General features: G+C 42.8%; 1 protein-coding gene across 1 annotated transcript in view; it reads left to right on the top strand.

Annotated features, from left to right (window-relative positions):
* SART1 (spliceosome associated factor 1, recruiter of U4/U6.U5 tri-snRNP) overlaps positions 1-14,782 on the top strand; it is a 414,579-nt gene that overhangs the window by 377,863 nt on the left and 21,934 nt on the right. Inside the window, exons 17-19 of the mRNA XM_078660694.1 lie at positions 417-552; positions 926-1,015; positions 1,916-2,037. Of these exons, the coding sequence (XP_078516820.1) occupies positions 417-552; positions 926-1,015; positions 1,916-2,037 (348 nt within the window). The remainder of the gene's footprint in view (positions 1-416; positions 553-925; positions 1,016-1,915; positions 2,038-14,782) is intronic.

The following is a 14,782-nucleotide window of genomic DNA, read 5'->3' as shown; positions in this document are numbered from 1 at the left end:
TCCTTTCATGAATGGGTCTACTTGGACAGTTGTAAGCCGTAATAGGAACAACTTGGCCAAATGTTTGAGCCAGTGTCGCCTTTCCAGAGCCTGTAGTCCAGAACAATGACTGGACCGTGCAGTCTGCACCCTGCTAATACAGCTGGGCAATGATGCTTATGGTGTCATCCTTTCTTGCTGATAAGGCAGCACGCACAGTCATGTATGCACACTTCATCTTTTCAACCCAGCACTGTGGGATACTAACGATGGCAGTGCCATCTGTTCAAATTTGATAACGGGCAGGTATTGGGCACTTCATCTTTAAAATGCCAGACTGTAAATGGCAAAAATTAAAGCTGCTGAACTTCTAGTGCCTGTAGTTTACTGCAGTGCTTCTCGAAAGTCTCTCTGTAATACATATCTTTGCTTTTTAGGGCCATCGATGACAAATATAGCAGGAGAGAGGAGTACAGAGGATTCACCCAAGAGTTCAAAGAGAAGGAAGGCTACCGACCTGATGTAAAGATAGAATATGTGGACGAGACTGGCCGAAAATTGTGCCCAAAGGAGGTATGTATAGAACCCTAAGAATGTTGAACATGCCACTATTGGCTTCTGCCATTTTACAACTACCTTCAGAAGTGTCTCTTCGGTGTTTATGAACAGGACAGAATGTTCGCTTTATGAAAATTCCTGCAGTCATCTTTAAAAAGTATTTCTTGAACTATAGTCTTATTGTAGACAATGACAGGGCAGGTGATCCTCTCTGTGTAAACTAGACTGAACAACCAAGTATACACACAGTTATATGGCATCTTGGAATACCCTTTCTGTGAGCAAGTGAAAGTATTGCGAGAGGATATGGAAAGCCCTATTTAGTACACCTATATTTCAAGAGACGGCTCCTGAACTGCCTATTAATTGCAAATCCTTTCTGTTTCAGGCCTTCAGGCAACTTTCGCACAGGTTTCATGGTAAAGGCTCAGGCAAAATGAAAACAGAAAGACGCATGAAGAAGCTGGAGGAGGAGGCGGTGAGTGGGCAAGGAGTAGACCATCTTATGCTGGGTGCATTGTTTAGGGTTTACGAATTAAAGGATTGCAGACTTCAGGCTTTTAATGTATGGCACTGTTTTAGTGTATTAAAAAAGGATGGAAGGACTGCTTCACGCTGCGAGTGTTGAAGAATGGAGTCACGGTTGTTACGGGTTATATTGGAATAGTTCTGTTTCTGCTAATTCCATTATGTGACAGATTTAGTAAAAGTAAGAAACTCGTGGTTGTTGTCAGTTTTTAGTAGTGATGCAGTCTGTTTTTTAAATGCCAACTGTTGCAGTGAATTTTCTGTGTGCAGGTAATTAAAAAAAATTAAAAAGTTGGAGTGGTCTGCCTAAGATTAAAAAAGGGCTGGTAGTTTTAAAAGGAACGTAAACTACTTTTACAAGACATACACTTATTGCAAACTAAAAGGCAAATGTCTAAAGGCTGGTAGTGTCTGGTTTGATGAAAAGTTGCTGCAGGCAATGTAATTGATAAACCTAAGTCACTGGTTGCATTTTATTGAATACTTATTTATTTATTTATAAAGTTTTATATAGTGCAAATGGATATTGCACTTGATAACTCAAGAGGCCATTTCGGTTGCACTGCTGTTATATGCGTTTTGCAGACGGGCAGGTCTTCATTGTATTTTGTGTGAGACTGAATGTTGAGAGCTGCTCTAAATATTGGATGAATGTAAGTACACAGTTGTTGCACTCCATTTTGTTTAATTCATACAGAGATACAGAGATATGGGTGTTTGAAAGTACTGTTTAGTGGCAAGTGTTTCTTGCTGCATTTTTTCAGTTGCGAATACCACCATGTGTGCGCTCCATCCGTGTTTAGACGGAGACTAAAATGCTTCACTATTTGTGTCATTTTTCCACCCTTAGCTCCTGAAGAAGATGAGTTCCAGTGACACTCCCCTGGGCACTGTAGCATTGTTACAAGAAAAACAGAAAGCACAGAAGACTCCCTACATCGTTCTGAGTGGCAGCGGGAAGAGTATGAATGCGTAAGTGTCCTTAGTTCAATAGAAGTTCAAGTCCTCATGCTCAAATGTCAATGCATACCCTTCTAAACAATCTGCAAACATTTACTTAGACCTACTTGAAAACACCCTCTTTCTGATGCATAACAAATTCCTCACAAATGTAATATTTCCAGGCACCAGACTTAATCTGGAAATGTTAAGGCAGTAGCTCCCATGCTCTGATAGGTGGCAACATCTGACTTCACGACAACCTCACACCTCTATGGAGCTTTAGTGGTGCCGCATATGGACGTCACACCTAAGCGCAGACTGAAGTACAGTTCTTTCTATGCCCTTTGACACAGAGCAGGACTTCTGCTCTCCTCTTTGTTGGTCTTCCCATGAGTCCAAATATTAAAACAATGTGACATGGAAGGAATATGAAAGGGCTAGATATTCCATTTGTATGATCTCTGAATGTGATCAGTCTTCTGAGCTGATAATCTCTCCCTGTGGGACATGATCAGCAAGATCTTGCTGTTGATTCCTGAAGACCTCATGGCAACCATTGCCTAGACTAGTGCTTCCCATTTTTTTTTTATATAACTGCAACCACATTTTTAGAACTGCAAACTTTTGAGATCCACCTAACTTTAATGGACATGAGGCGAGGGTAATTTCTTTAATGTACTAATAGCAATTGTTTGTAAACGTCATGACTGTGACCATGCCATTTGACATCGGACTGTGGCCAATATATTGATCTGCCCAAAAAAATGGCAGCTGGTGAGTTGCACTGAAGTCTGAAGCAGTAATACTTTTCAGAGTGGGGTGCTGGCCTGTGGCATCTGTTCAGTGAAATCACAAGGTTTCTGAGAAATCTTAGTGTTTATCTGCAATTTTAGAACATTTGAAAACCCCTTCTGCAGCAGAGTATGGTTTAAGGCATCATATCAATTTTAGTGTTATAACAAAGCCTTTGTGTGTGTGTGTGTATATGTGTGTATATATGTGTGTATGTATATATGTGTATGTATATATGGTTTAACAAAGGCTCTGCGATAGGAAATCACTCGACAGCAGTGAGGTAAACATCCCTCTTTTAATCTCATTGCGGTGATGATCACACAGCCGTCATTTTTTTTTGTCTGCCCGACGCGTTTCTGAGCTGTCAGTTCCTTCCTCATGGGCACTCTGGTACAGCGGTATTGCAAGGCTCGCACAATCCCATTCCTTAACTGCCTATTGTAGAAACAGCCTCAGGTGTTTTAGCTTAGTAGCCGATAACTTGCATTGAATGCTGGGACTTGTAGTCATACTTCGCCATCATTACACCCTCAGTGGATCCCGCAGTGTCAGAATAATTAACCAAGTTCACAGTGGAAAAATCCAGAACCACTGTGATATTTGAGCACTTCAGTGTGCCCCGGTGAGTGAATACACCTTCGCTATTGTCCGATTCTGCTGTGCTGTGCTGATATATAAACACAATGTGTGTATATATATGTATATATGTGTGTATATATATATATATATGTATATATGTGTGTATATATATGTGTTCGAGGCATGTGGGCTGCTGAATTCATATCTGTGCATAGATCGCCGCCTAGTGTTGAGTCCGGATGATTGCACATTGTTGTCCTGGAAGAGTCTTCGAAGTATCACGAGATAGGTGGCTCCTCCCTTGGACTACAGTGCGCATGGGCATCCTCTCCATCCTCAGATTGTTTTTCTCCGCCATTGGGTTCGGATGTTCCGCCATTGGGTTCGGATGTACTTTCCTCATCTCCAAGTTCGGAATCAAGAAAAACTCGCCAAAAGGCCTTCGGACCCGTCGGTATTGTTCAGCGCTCGGTGCCGATACACTTTTACAACTTTGTTGCACTCCAGTCGTCGAATGGGGCCGTGAGGCCTTCTCGACACCACGTGGACCGACCGTCGGTCGATGGAACGAAGTCCATTCAAGTACTGCCCTCAGTGCAACTCGAAGTTCCCGCACACAGACAAGCATGCAGTGTGCAATAAATGCCTATCTCCAGATCACAATGAAGATAGTTGCCTAGTCTGTTCCCAGTTCCGATCAAAAAAGACTATTCGGAATCGACGGGCGGCGAGGCAAGAAATGCAACGATCGGCGCCAGAGCCCGATAACATCTTCGATGACGAAGAAGATCTAGCGAGCGCCGAAGACTCAGATCAAGACGACAGACAATACTCGGAGCCTGACTCCGAATATTACCCCAAAGAGGGAGAACTAATCGTCGATCTCGAGGACTATGATCAGGACATCGTAGCAGTTGAAGACAACTCCGATGACGGCGAGGGGCGAACCGTGAGTACAACGCCCCATATACACACTACACCTCTATCAGAGACTCAGGTCGAGGCATCACCAGCAGGCCTTAGCTGAGATCAACATCCTCATTCTACAGCCCCGCCATACCGCCCGGCTAAGAACATATCAAAAGAGCCCTCTGAGACACGTTACACAACATCGGTTCCATCGAAACCGAAACTAATCGACAATAGAGTCTTCGGACTGAATTACGTCGAACCGAAGGTATCTGAGCCGCAAGGCGTCGAACCAAAGGCCACAGTACCACTGCAACCTTCGAAACCAAAGACCATCGAGTCGACATCGAAGAGCAAAGCAGTCGAGTCGAGCTCGCAGTCGAACGCCGTCGAGTCAACCTCGAAGCCGAAACACGTCGATTCGACACAAAAGAAAAAGCACGTCGAATCGACCCCCAAAAAGAACGTCGAATCGAGCAAATCAGCCTCAGGTATAGACAAAGGGAAAAAAACGGGCGACGACAGAACAAGGCCTATGCCCAAAACTCCTGTCGAACCGAAACCGAAGGTGGACGAAAGGAAATCGATCGAGCCGAAGCCCATCGAACCGAAAAAGGGCGTCGAGCCAAAACAGCAGGCTCCAAAACAACATAAGGACACTGTCGAACCGACAAAACCGCTCGGTCCGAAACAGGTCGTGAAGCCAGCCAAGGAAGTTCAACCAACAAAACCTGTTGAAAAACACCCAAAACCGATCCAACCACCTAAAACGGTCGAAGCGCCAAAAAGCATCGACCCGAAGGGACAAAAACCCAAGGTTACAGCACCAAAACCAAAGACTGTGGAAGAGGAACTTCTTCACCCAGATCCCTCCACAGAGGACCAGTCAAAACTCTACATTGACCCAAAGACTGGTAAAGTGACTGTTTATACCAAAAAGAAAAGACCTCTACCAACTGAAGACCTTTCTAAGATCCCCTTAAAGAAAAAGAGACTGTGCGACCTCTCCTATATTCTTTGAACCCATCACTCCTGCTATGCCTACAACTCCTTATGCCCCAACCTCACCGGCACGCTCTGACTACAATCCTGATGAAGATCAGGACGCAGATGTAGGTTTTGGTTATCCACAAAACCCACTTTCAGAGCCAAACACACAGCCATGGGGTGGAGGAGGGGAACCAGACACTTAAGGGATTCTGCCCATTACAGACCCTGCAGTATACCCTACTAAGCCATCACCCACAGAGGATACAGTAGCATTTAATTCACTACTAGATAGAGCAGCAACCTACCACAATGTAGAGATGCACTCTGATGCTATTGAGGAAGACTTCCTCTTTGATACACTGACAACATCTGAGAGACACGTTAAAACACTCCCAATGTTGAAAGGGGTATTAAAACATGCAAGTGACATTTTTAAGGACCCTGCTAGGACACGGGTCATAAACCCTAGAATTGAGAAAAAATACAGGGCTGTACCTATAGATCCTACATACATCAAAGGTCAGCTACCCTTAGATTCCTTAGTGGTATCCAACGCACGTAAGTGTGCAAACTCAGACTACTGGTGAGGCCACACCTCCAGGCAAGGAGTCTAAAATCTTTGAGGCAGCAGGCAAGAGAGTGGCGGCTCAGGCAGCAAACTCCTGGAGAATAGCCAATACACAGGCCTTGCTAGCCCGATATGATAGGGCGCACTACGACAGTTTGGAAGAAATTCTCCAACACTTACCTGATCCCTACAAACAGCAGGCAGATGAACTTATACAAGAGGGAAAGCTCATCACCAATGCATCCATTAAATGTGCCCTAGACGCGGCAGACACAACTGCTAGATCCATTAATACAAGCGTGCTACTAAGGCGCCACGCATGGCTTCGTATATCAGGCTTTAAGAATGAAGTCCAATCTACAATTCTTAATCAGCCAATCAACCCAGACTTTTTATTTGGTCCAGCAGTTGATTAAATTCTGGACAAAATGAAAAAGGATGCAGAAACGGCAAAGTTTATGGGAGCTCTTCAGTCCCAACAACACCGGGGCTCCTTTCGTCGCTCCAAATATAGAGGAGGAGCACGAGGAACATCACAGCAATCCTCCAACTACAAGAGTAACACACAATCCACATATAACAAGAACACCAGCAGGGGTGGTTATAGAGGAAACAATACCAAGGGTAGAGGTCATGGAGGCAATACAAATAGATCCTCCACTTACACAAAGCAGTGACTTCTTGGCACTACCCCCAGACCACATAACACCAGTCGGGGGAAGAATACAACAATTTCTGCCAGTCTGGTTGAATATCACCACAGACAAGTGGGTCAGGCAAATTATCCAACAAGGCTATTGCCTAGAACTCACCTCAACTCCACCCAACATACCACCCGTGCACTGGCTTATGTCACAGGAACATATAACGCTACTTCAACAAGAGGTCATCAGTATGCTGCAAAAGGGGGCCATAGAACCAGTCCCACTGCAACATCAGGGAACAGGAGTATACTCCCTATACTTCCTAATTCCAAAGAAGGACGGGTCTCTCAGACCAATATTGGACCTCAGGCCCCTCAACCTGTACATTTTGTCAGAACATTTTCACATGCTCAATCTCCAGCAAGTCTTACCATTGCTTCGCCAGGGAGACTTCCTAGCAACCTTAGACCTCAAAGATGCATACTTTCATATACCAATACACCCTGCTCACAGAAAGTATTTGAGGTTCACCATTCAAGGACAACACTACCAGTTCAAGGTCCTACCATTTGGGGTGACAACAGCTCCAAGAGTGTTCACCAAATGTCTAGCTACAGTGGCAGCACATCTCAGAAGGCAACACATCCATGTGTACCCTTATCTGGACGACTGGCTAATACACGCGCCATCAGCCCAGCAATGTGCCGACCACATGTCAAAGACCATACACCTACTGCACAGTTTAGGATTCTCACTAAACTACCCAAAGTCACATCTACAACCCTCCCACGTCCAACAGTACCTGGGAGCAACAATAGATACACTGGCAGCCAAAGCATATCCCAACACAGCACGGGTCCAGGGAATGCAAACCATAATACAAAAGTTCAGACCCCAACACTCACTACCAGCTCGAGTGTTTTTATGCAGCTAATAGGCATGATGGCCTCGTGCATCTTCATAGTCCCTCACGCCAGACTACATATGCGTCCGCTAAAAGAATGCCTAACAAGGCAGTGGAACCAGGCTCACGGGCAATTAAAAGACCTAGTGTTGGTGACCAGTCTGGCATACAACTCTGCATTGGTGGAATCCACAAAACCTTTGCAAGGGACGACTGTTCCAAGAGCCTGTCCCACAAATAGTGATAACAACGGACGCATCCCTACTAGGATGGGGAGCCCATGTCCTACACTACACAGTACAGGGACTCTGGACTATACAGCAAAAGAAAATGCATATCAACCTTCTAGAGTTGATGGCCATCTTTCTAGCCCTAAAAGCTTTCGCGACACACTTATGCGACAAAGCTGTGTTGATCCGGACGGACAACATGACAGCTATGTATTACATTCAAAAACAGGGAGGAACACACTCACCACAGCTGTCGCACCTAGCTCAAGCAATGTGAAAATGGGCCATTCAGAGGAACATTTTTCTCATGGCAGAACACCTCCCAGGCAAGGACAACCAGGTTGCCGACCTGCTAAGCAGGCACAGCCAACAGATGCACGAGTGGGAACTTCACCCCAAAGTGCTCCAACCATTCTTCCGGAAATGGGGACACCCGGAAATAGATCTGTTTGCCACAATCGAAAACGCAAAATGCCAGTACTTTTCCGCCAGGTTCCCACATCCGCAGGGCAATGCGATATGGATCAACTGGTCAGGCAAATTTGCGTACGCTTTTCCCCCAGCTCCATTAATCCCGCTGGTGGCACGCAAACTGTGCCAACATTCTCTGACGCTAATTCTAGTTGCTCCCATGTGGGCGAGGCAACCATGGTACACAACGTTCCTAGAACTGTCAGTAGTGCCTCATCAAAGACTGCGACTAACACCCAGTCTTCTAACACAGAACCATGGCGAGATCCAACACCCAGATCCCCAAGAGCTAAACCTAGCTATCTGGCTCCTGAAATCCTAGAATGTGGATACCTCAACTTGCCTCCAGACTGCATGAATATTATCAAAGAGGCAAGGAAGCCCACTACCAGAGCATGCTATGCAGCAAAGTGGAAACGTTTCGTCATTTACTGTAATAACAATGACATTAACCCACTTGATGCTTCCACTCAAAACATCATTTGCTACTTATTGCACCTCCAAAGGTGCAATTTAGCATTTTCTTCCATCAGAATACACCTAGCTGCGTTAGCAGCATATCTGCAAAACAGGCAACATCTTTCACTATTTAGGGTGCCAGCAATCAAAGCGTTTATGGAAGGACTTAAATGCGTCATTCCTCCAAGACACCCACCTTCACCAGTCTGGAATCTAAACGTTGTCTTAACCAGACTAATGGGACCACCCTTTGAACCACTGCACTCATGCAAACTATAATTTCTTACTTGGAAAGTGGCTTTCCTTATTGCCATTACTTCGCTTCGAAGAGTTAGTTAGCTGCAAGCCCTAACTATTCAAGAGCCATTCATTCAAGTACATGCAAATAGAGTAGTTCTTAGAACAAACCCTAAATTCATGCCAAAGGTGGTATCCCATTTCCATATAAATTAAACTATAGAACTGCCAGTGTTCTTTCAGAACCCACAAACAGTAGCTGAAAGGGCCTTGCATACCCTTGATGTCAAAAGAGCCAAAACATTTCGGAAAACAATTGTTTGTGGCCTTCTCACCACAACACAAAGGTAACCCTATTTCAAAATCAGGTATAGCCAGATGGATAGTTAAGTGCATCCAAATATGTTATTTGACGGCAAAACGCACCTTAACAGTCCCCCCTAGAGCGTATTCCACACGTAAGCTAGGGGCATCCATGGCTTTCCTGGGAAATATTCCTTTACACGAAATTTGTAGAGCAGCTACATGGTCAACTACACATACATCTACAAAACATTATTGTGTAGATGTACATTCAAAACAGCAAGCTGCTGTAGGACAGGCTCTTCTCAAAACTCTTTTCCAGACTGCTGCAGCTGACACAGGTAGCCACCACTAAGGGAGATACTGCTATATATTCTATGCACAGATATGAATTCAGCAGCCCACATGCCTCGAACGGAATATGCTACTTACCAGTATGCATCTGTTCTTGGCATGTAGGGCTGCTGACATTCATATCGCCCACCCACCTCCCCGGTGCCTGTCGCAGCTGCAGCATTCACTCTTTGCATGGACATCTCTTACTGTACTATACTCCATCTCTGCCACAATGGCGAAAAACAATCTGAGGATGGAGAGGATGCCCATGCGCACTGTAGTCCAAGGGAGGAGCCACCTATCTCGTGATACTTCGAAGACTCTTCCAGGACAACAATGTGCAATCATCCGGACCCAACACTAGGCGGCGATCTATGCACAGATATGAATGTCAGCAGCCCTACATGCCAAGAACAGATGCATACTGGTAAGTAGCATATTCCATATGTGTGTGTGTATATATGTATATGTATATGTATGTATATGTATGTATATGTATGTATATGTATATATATGTATATATATGTATATATATGCATATATATGTGTGTGTATATATATATATATGTATATATATTACCTACTGGCGGTCGCCAGTAGGTAGTTATAGTTAGGATCGTTTTCCATAGGAAATCCGCAACATTCTATTGGGAATAACTTTGGTGTCGAATTAGGGATCTGCCTGTAATTTTCCTTAACTTTTCCTCGCTGCGCTCCGCTCCTTCCCTGAAAGTTTCGGGGGATCCGTCAAGCGGGGGCCGAGATAAAAGGGGGTCCCAAAACGTGTTTTCCCCATGTTAATTTCCATAGGGCGGTTGGACTCACTTTTAGCCCGAACGGCTGAATGGATTTCCACCAAACTTGGCAAAATTGTAGGGACTGGTACCCCAATGTGCCTTTGCTATGTCTCAAGATATATGCTCCAGTGGTTTTTACGAAAATTAACTTTGAAAAAATATATATTGGGCTATATATATGTTAGAGCCCAAATGTAGCCCAATGTAGCCCAATGTAGCCCAAAGATGGCCACCAGAGACAAAAAAACAAATGTAGCCCAAATATCAGCCAGATGTAGCCCAACTATAGCCCAATGACAGAATGTCCCAGAGTGTTCTAAAGAACAACTAGAGCGCTAACAGTCTTACTTATGACAAAAGTATGGCACACCTGAAGTCATCTTGATTGGAATAAAGTGTTAACACTTAAAACATTTAATTTGCAAAGGAACAAAATGAGGGGGTTCATTTTGCCATCGAAATTATGATTAGTGCTGAAGAAAGAAAAATTAGGGCACATTTTGAGTGACTTCTCAAATCCTATTATATTTCATTAAAAAAATTCTGATATGCAGTCTCCCACGATGGCCACCAGAGACAAAAGAGCCCAAATGTAGCCCAAATATCAGCCAGATGTAGCCCAACTATAGCCCAATGACCGAATGTCTCAGAGTGTTCTAAAGAACAACTAGAACGCTAACAGTCTTACTTATGACAAAAGTATGGCACACCTGAAGTCATCTTGATTGGAATAAAGTGGTAACACTTAATACATTTAATTTGAAAAGGAACAAAATGAGGGGTTTCATTTTGCCATAGAAATTTTATAGTGCGGTGGCCATTTTAACACTTGCAAAGAGAAAAAGCATTGTTCAGCAATAAAAGGACAATTCATGTTGCGGCAAACGCCAATAACAGAGTGTAAAAAGCCTATTATCCCATTCTTTACCGTTTTAAAGCAAATGGATAGAGAAACCAATCTCAATAAAGCGCAAGTGCATTTTAAAATCAGTTCCATTTGCTCAAACAATAAACACGTATTTCGGCAAGTGCCCGTAAACCAAAAGAACCTTGGGTAGACATTCATAGGATTTCTTTACAATTCCTTATCACATGCTGAACAACTAATATTTTCAATTAATCGCAATCATTAAACCTTAGACAACTGACAACAAATTGTACCATGTGGCTTTGTCTATATAGCTGAATAGTCTAAAAAATGGAAAAAGTTTCCTAATAATGCAATTTTACTCAAACATCCTTATTATTTTCATAAAGTGCAAATACCTATTTGTAAACAATAATACTCTCTTACTGTAAACAATTACTATTTACAATGCACAAAGACAAAAAATATATATAAAGTGCTAGTGCTTAGATACGCTACATTTCTGCTGTAAACCATCCACTACTATTGTGCATCAGAGTAAGATATTACATAGATAAAGTGCTAGTGCTTAAATGTACAGTAATACCCTATATTATTTCTGTAAACAATCCACTCCTATTGCACATAAAAATAAAGTGTCAGTGCATAAATAGTTAAAAAAGCATTATCCATTCCATTATTTTTCTTCAATACAACTTCAATTTCACACATTATACTACCACTCATGTATTTAAAAGAAAAAAGAGATACAAAAGTTTTTTTCAATTAAAAAACACTAACAATTCATGGTTTAGATATGCAGTTTCGATTTGTTCAGGGCTATTCTTTTATTTCTTAAATTAAGCATGTGATCAGTTCAGACAAGTATGGAGATCCTCATCTACATTTAAACCCTGTGGCTCTTTGCAATTAAATTCTAAAATAAAGTAAGTCTCCAACCTCCTTAGCTCTCCCTTCCTGTCACCTCCTCTCTTTTTCTTCGGGACCTCTGCAATGCAAGTATATTGTAGGCCTGCAGGGTTACTTTGGTGGTATGACTCAAAATGCCGTGCTACTGGGTAGGATCTGTCCTGATTCACAATTGCACGTCTGTGCTGCAGGATTCGCTGGTGCACGGGTAAAATAGTGCTACCAATATATATCTTTAGGGCAAGGGCATTGTAGTAAATATACTACATATTCACTTTTACAATTTATAGCACTCCTGATGGTGACTGTCTTATTAAAAGATGTTTTAAAATTTGTACGATTCATTCCATGTTGACAAGCTTTACATTTAAAACATCTTTTAAAACCAGGTTTCGGTTTCAGCCAATTGGTATTGTTTTTCTTATTTTCTGTGAACTCACTTTTTACAACTAGATCTTTTAGAGATGTGGATTTTCTATATGTAATTTCGGGATTCCTTTTCACCTTCGAACCTAACACTGGATCATTCCTTATAAGATACCAGTGTTTTCTTAGAATTGATCTTATTTCTTTATGTTTAGTGTTGAAAGTGGTTATGAATCTCGAAGTAACTTGATCTTACTGTAGTTTACCCAAATTCTTTTGTTTCTGAGTTCTAGAAGGTTCAAATAGTATATTCTGTCTCACCAACTTTTTTGCCTTGCTAGATGCACCCTTTAGAATGGTGTCCTTATACCCTCTTTGAATAAACCTCTGGGTCATTTCTGTCTCAATCTTCTCATATTCCTCATCATTACTGCATGTACGTCTGGCTCTGTAGTATTCCCCAAACGGAATACTTCTTATGAGAGCTGTTGGATGGGCGCTTTCAGCATGTAATATTGAATTACCTGCAGTTGTTTTCCGGAACACTGTAGTTTCTAATCTGCTGTCAATGGGAGTAATACTGATGTCGAGGAAATCAATTGTTTTCTTGCTTGAATGTCCTACAAATTCTAAATTGAGGGAATTCTGATTTAGATCCTCAATAAATAGGCCGATTGATGTCTCTGTGCCCTGCCACAGCACGAAGACATCATCGATATATCTGACCCATAATAGAACATGTTCCGTCCAATGGTCGAGGGGACCACCTCTGAGCACCCGTTCCTCCCACCAGCCGAGATGTAAATTGGCGTAACTGGGGGCAAAACAGGTGCCCATCGCGGTCCCCCGTTCCTGCAAGTAAAGGTCATTACCAAAGAGAAAAATGTTTTTGGTTAAACAACACTCCATGATTTCAAGAAGCATTCTATTCTGGGAAGCAAGGCGTGCTGGTCTCCTATTCAGGTAGTGCTCACATGCCCTTAGACCATCTACATGCCTTATGCTGGTGTACAAGGTTGAAATGTCCAGCGTTAAAAGGACCATAGTTTCAGCATCCCAACATATATCCTATATACATTTCAAAAAATCAGTTGAATCCTTTAAATATGAAGGGAGTGATCTAAAAATAGGGTTCAAAAAGTAATCTGTATAACGTGAAGCATTCTCAAAAAGACTACCGCACGATGAGATAATGGGTCTCCCTGGTGGACTAGTGGGGTTAAGCCAGTACTGGGATTGCGCTGTATCAAGCAGACGCATTCGCTGCTTGAGTACCTTTGGAAATTTGGATCACTCAATACCCCCCAGAATGGGTCCCGTAATAATAGAAGAGGAGGACATGTTTTGAAAATGGTTGGATTAACTAACAGAAACGCATTTATTAAGAAATGGACACTGATGCCCAGACTCTAACTGGAGATTACAAGGATTGAGAACCACCTGTTTTGCGTGGGAATTATCACCACTTTACTCTGTTCAGGGGTCATCTATAATCCCTTGGTTACCCCTTCCCCCTTTTTATTGTCCTGATGAAGACTCGCAGGTCCCAGGCATAAATGACTGCATGCCCCTAAGACTAGTCGAAACGTCGACGCTGTATATAAAAACCTGGACCCTGTTGTTTGTTATATTGTTGTGCAAACATTTATGATATATCTATTCTTGAAACAAATGAGAACTTTCACTCAAATAACTCAGTGGCCAGGTTTCATAGGACGGTTGAATGTGGATCCGTCACTGTGTTGCTAATCAATTCGAATATTTTATGTCACTACTTCTTGAATTTTTTCCTTTCTAATCACTTTACACATCCTTTCTGCACCCCTTTGCTATGTTGCACGCTCCATTTGGGGCAAACCATGAAGATCTGTAATGTGTTGCAGTTAAAAAATTGTGGTATTTATTTGACCAAGAGACAATGGATTAAAAATATTGCTCTGTGTTAATACTGTTGCTTGTTGTATGCCCATATCATATTGTTTCATGAATACATGCATTAATGGATAGAGCTGATCGATAGCACGGCCCTTACCCCTGAAAGGAGTAATACATGCCCCTGTAGGAGCCATAGAAACACCCTTCACGACGGTAACGTGCACAGTAGACGCTTGGCGGAGGATTCGTAAAATGCTGCAACTCTCAATACTTTACTCACCGGAATTACCTCTCGTATATCATCCCCAGCTGACATTGCTGCAGGAAGGTGGGTTTCAAATTATGTGCCGTCGACTTGACATTCAAAAATGGGGTGCCTCTTCCTGAACGGTCAATTTAAAAGTAGGGATCAGGTATTTCGTGATGCCCAGCCCAAGCCTCTTGACCTATTTTACTATATCAGACTACGACAGGGATTGAGGACTATACTGCCACGGTTCCCTGAAGAGCCCGAAACAGCGCTACCTCTGCACGA

Source organism: Lissotriton helveticus, chromosome 9 (assembly GCF_964261635.1).
Source record: "Lissotriton helveticus chromosome 9, aLisHel1.1, whole genome shotgun sequence".
NCBI classification, from domain to species: Eukaryota; Metazoa; Chordata; class Amphibia; order Caudata; family Salamandridae; genus Lissotriton; species Lissotriton helveticus.
Note: the sequence above shows the minus strand (reverse complement) of the source record. Positions and strands in the feature narration are given on the sequence as shown.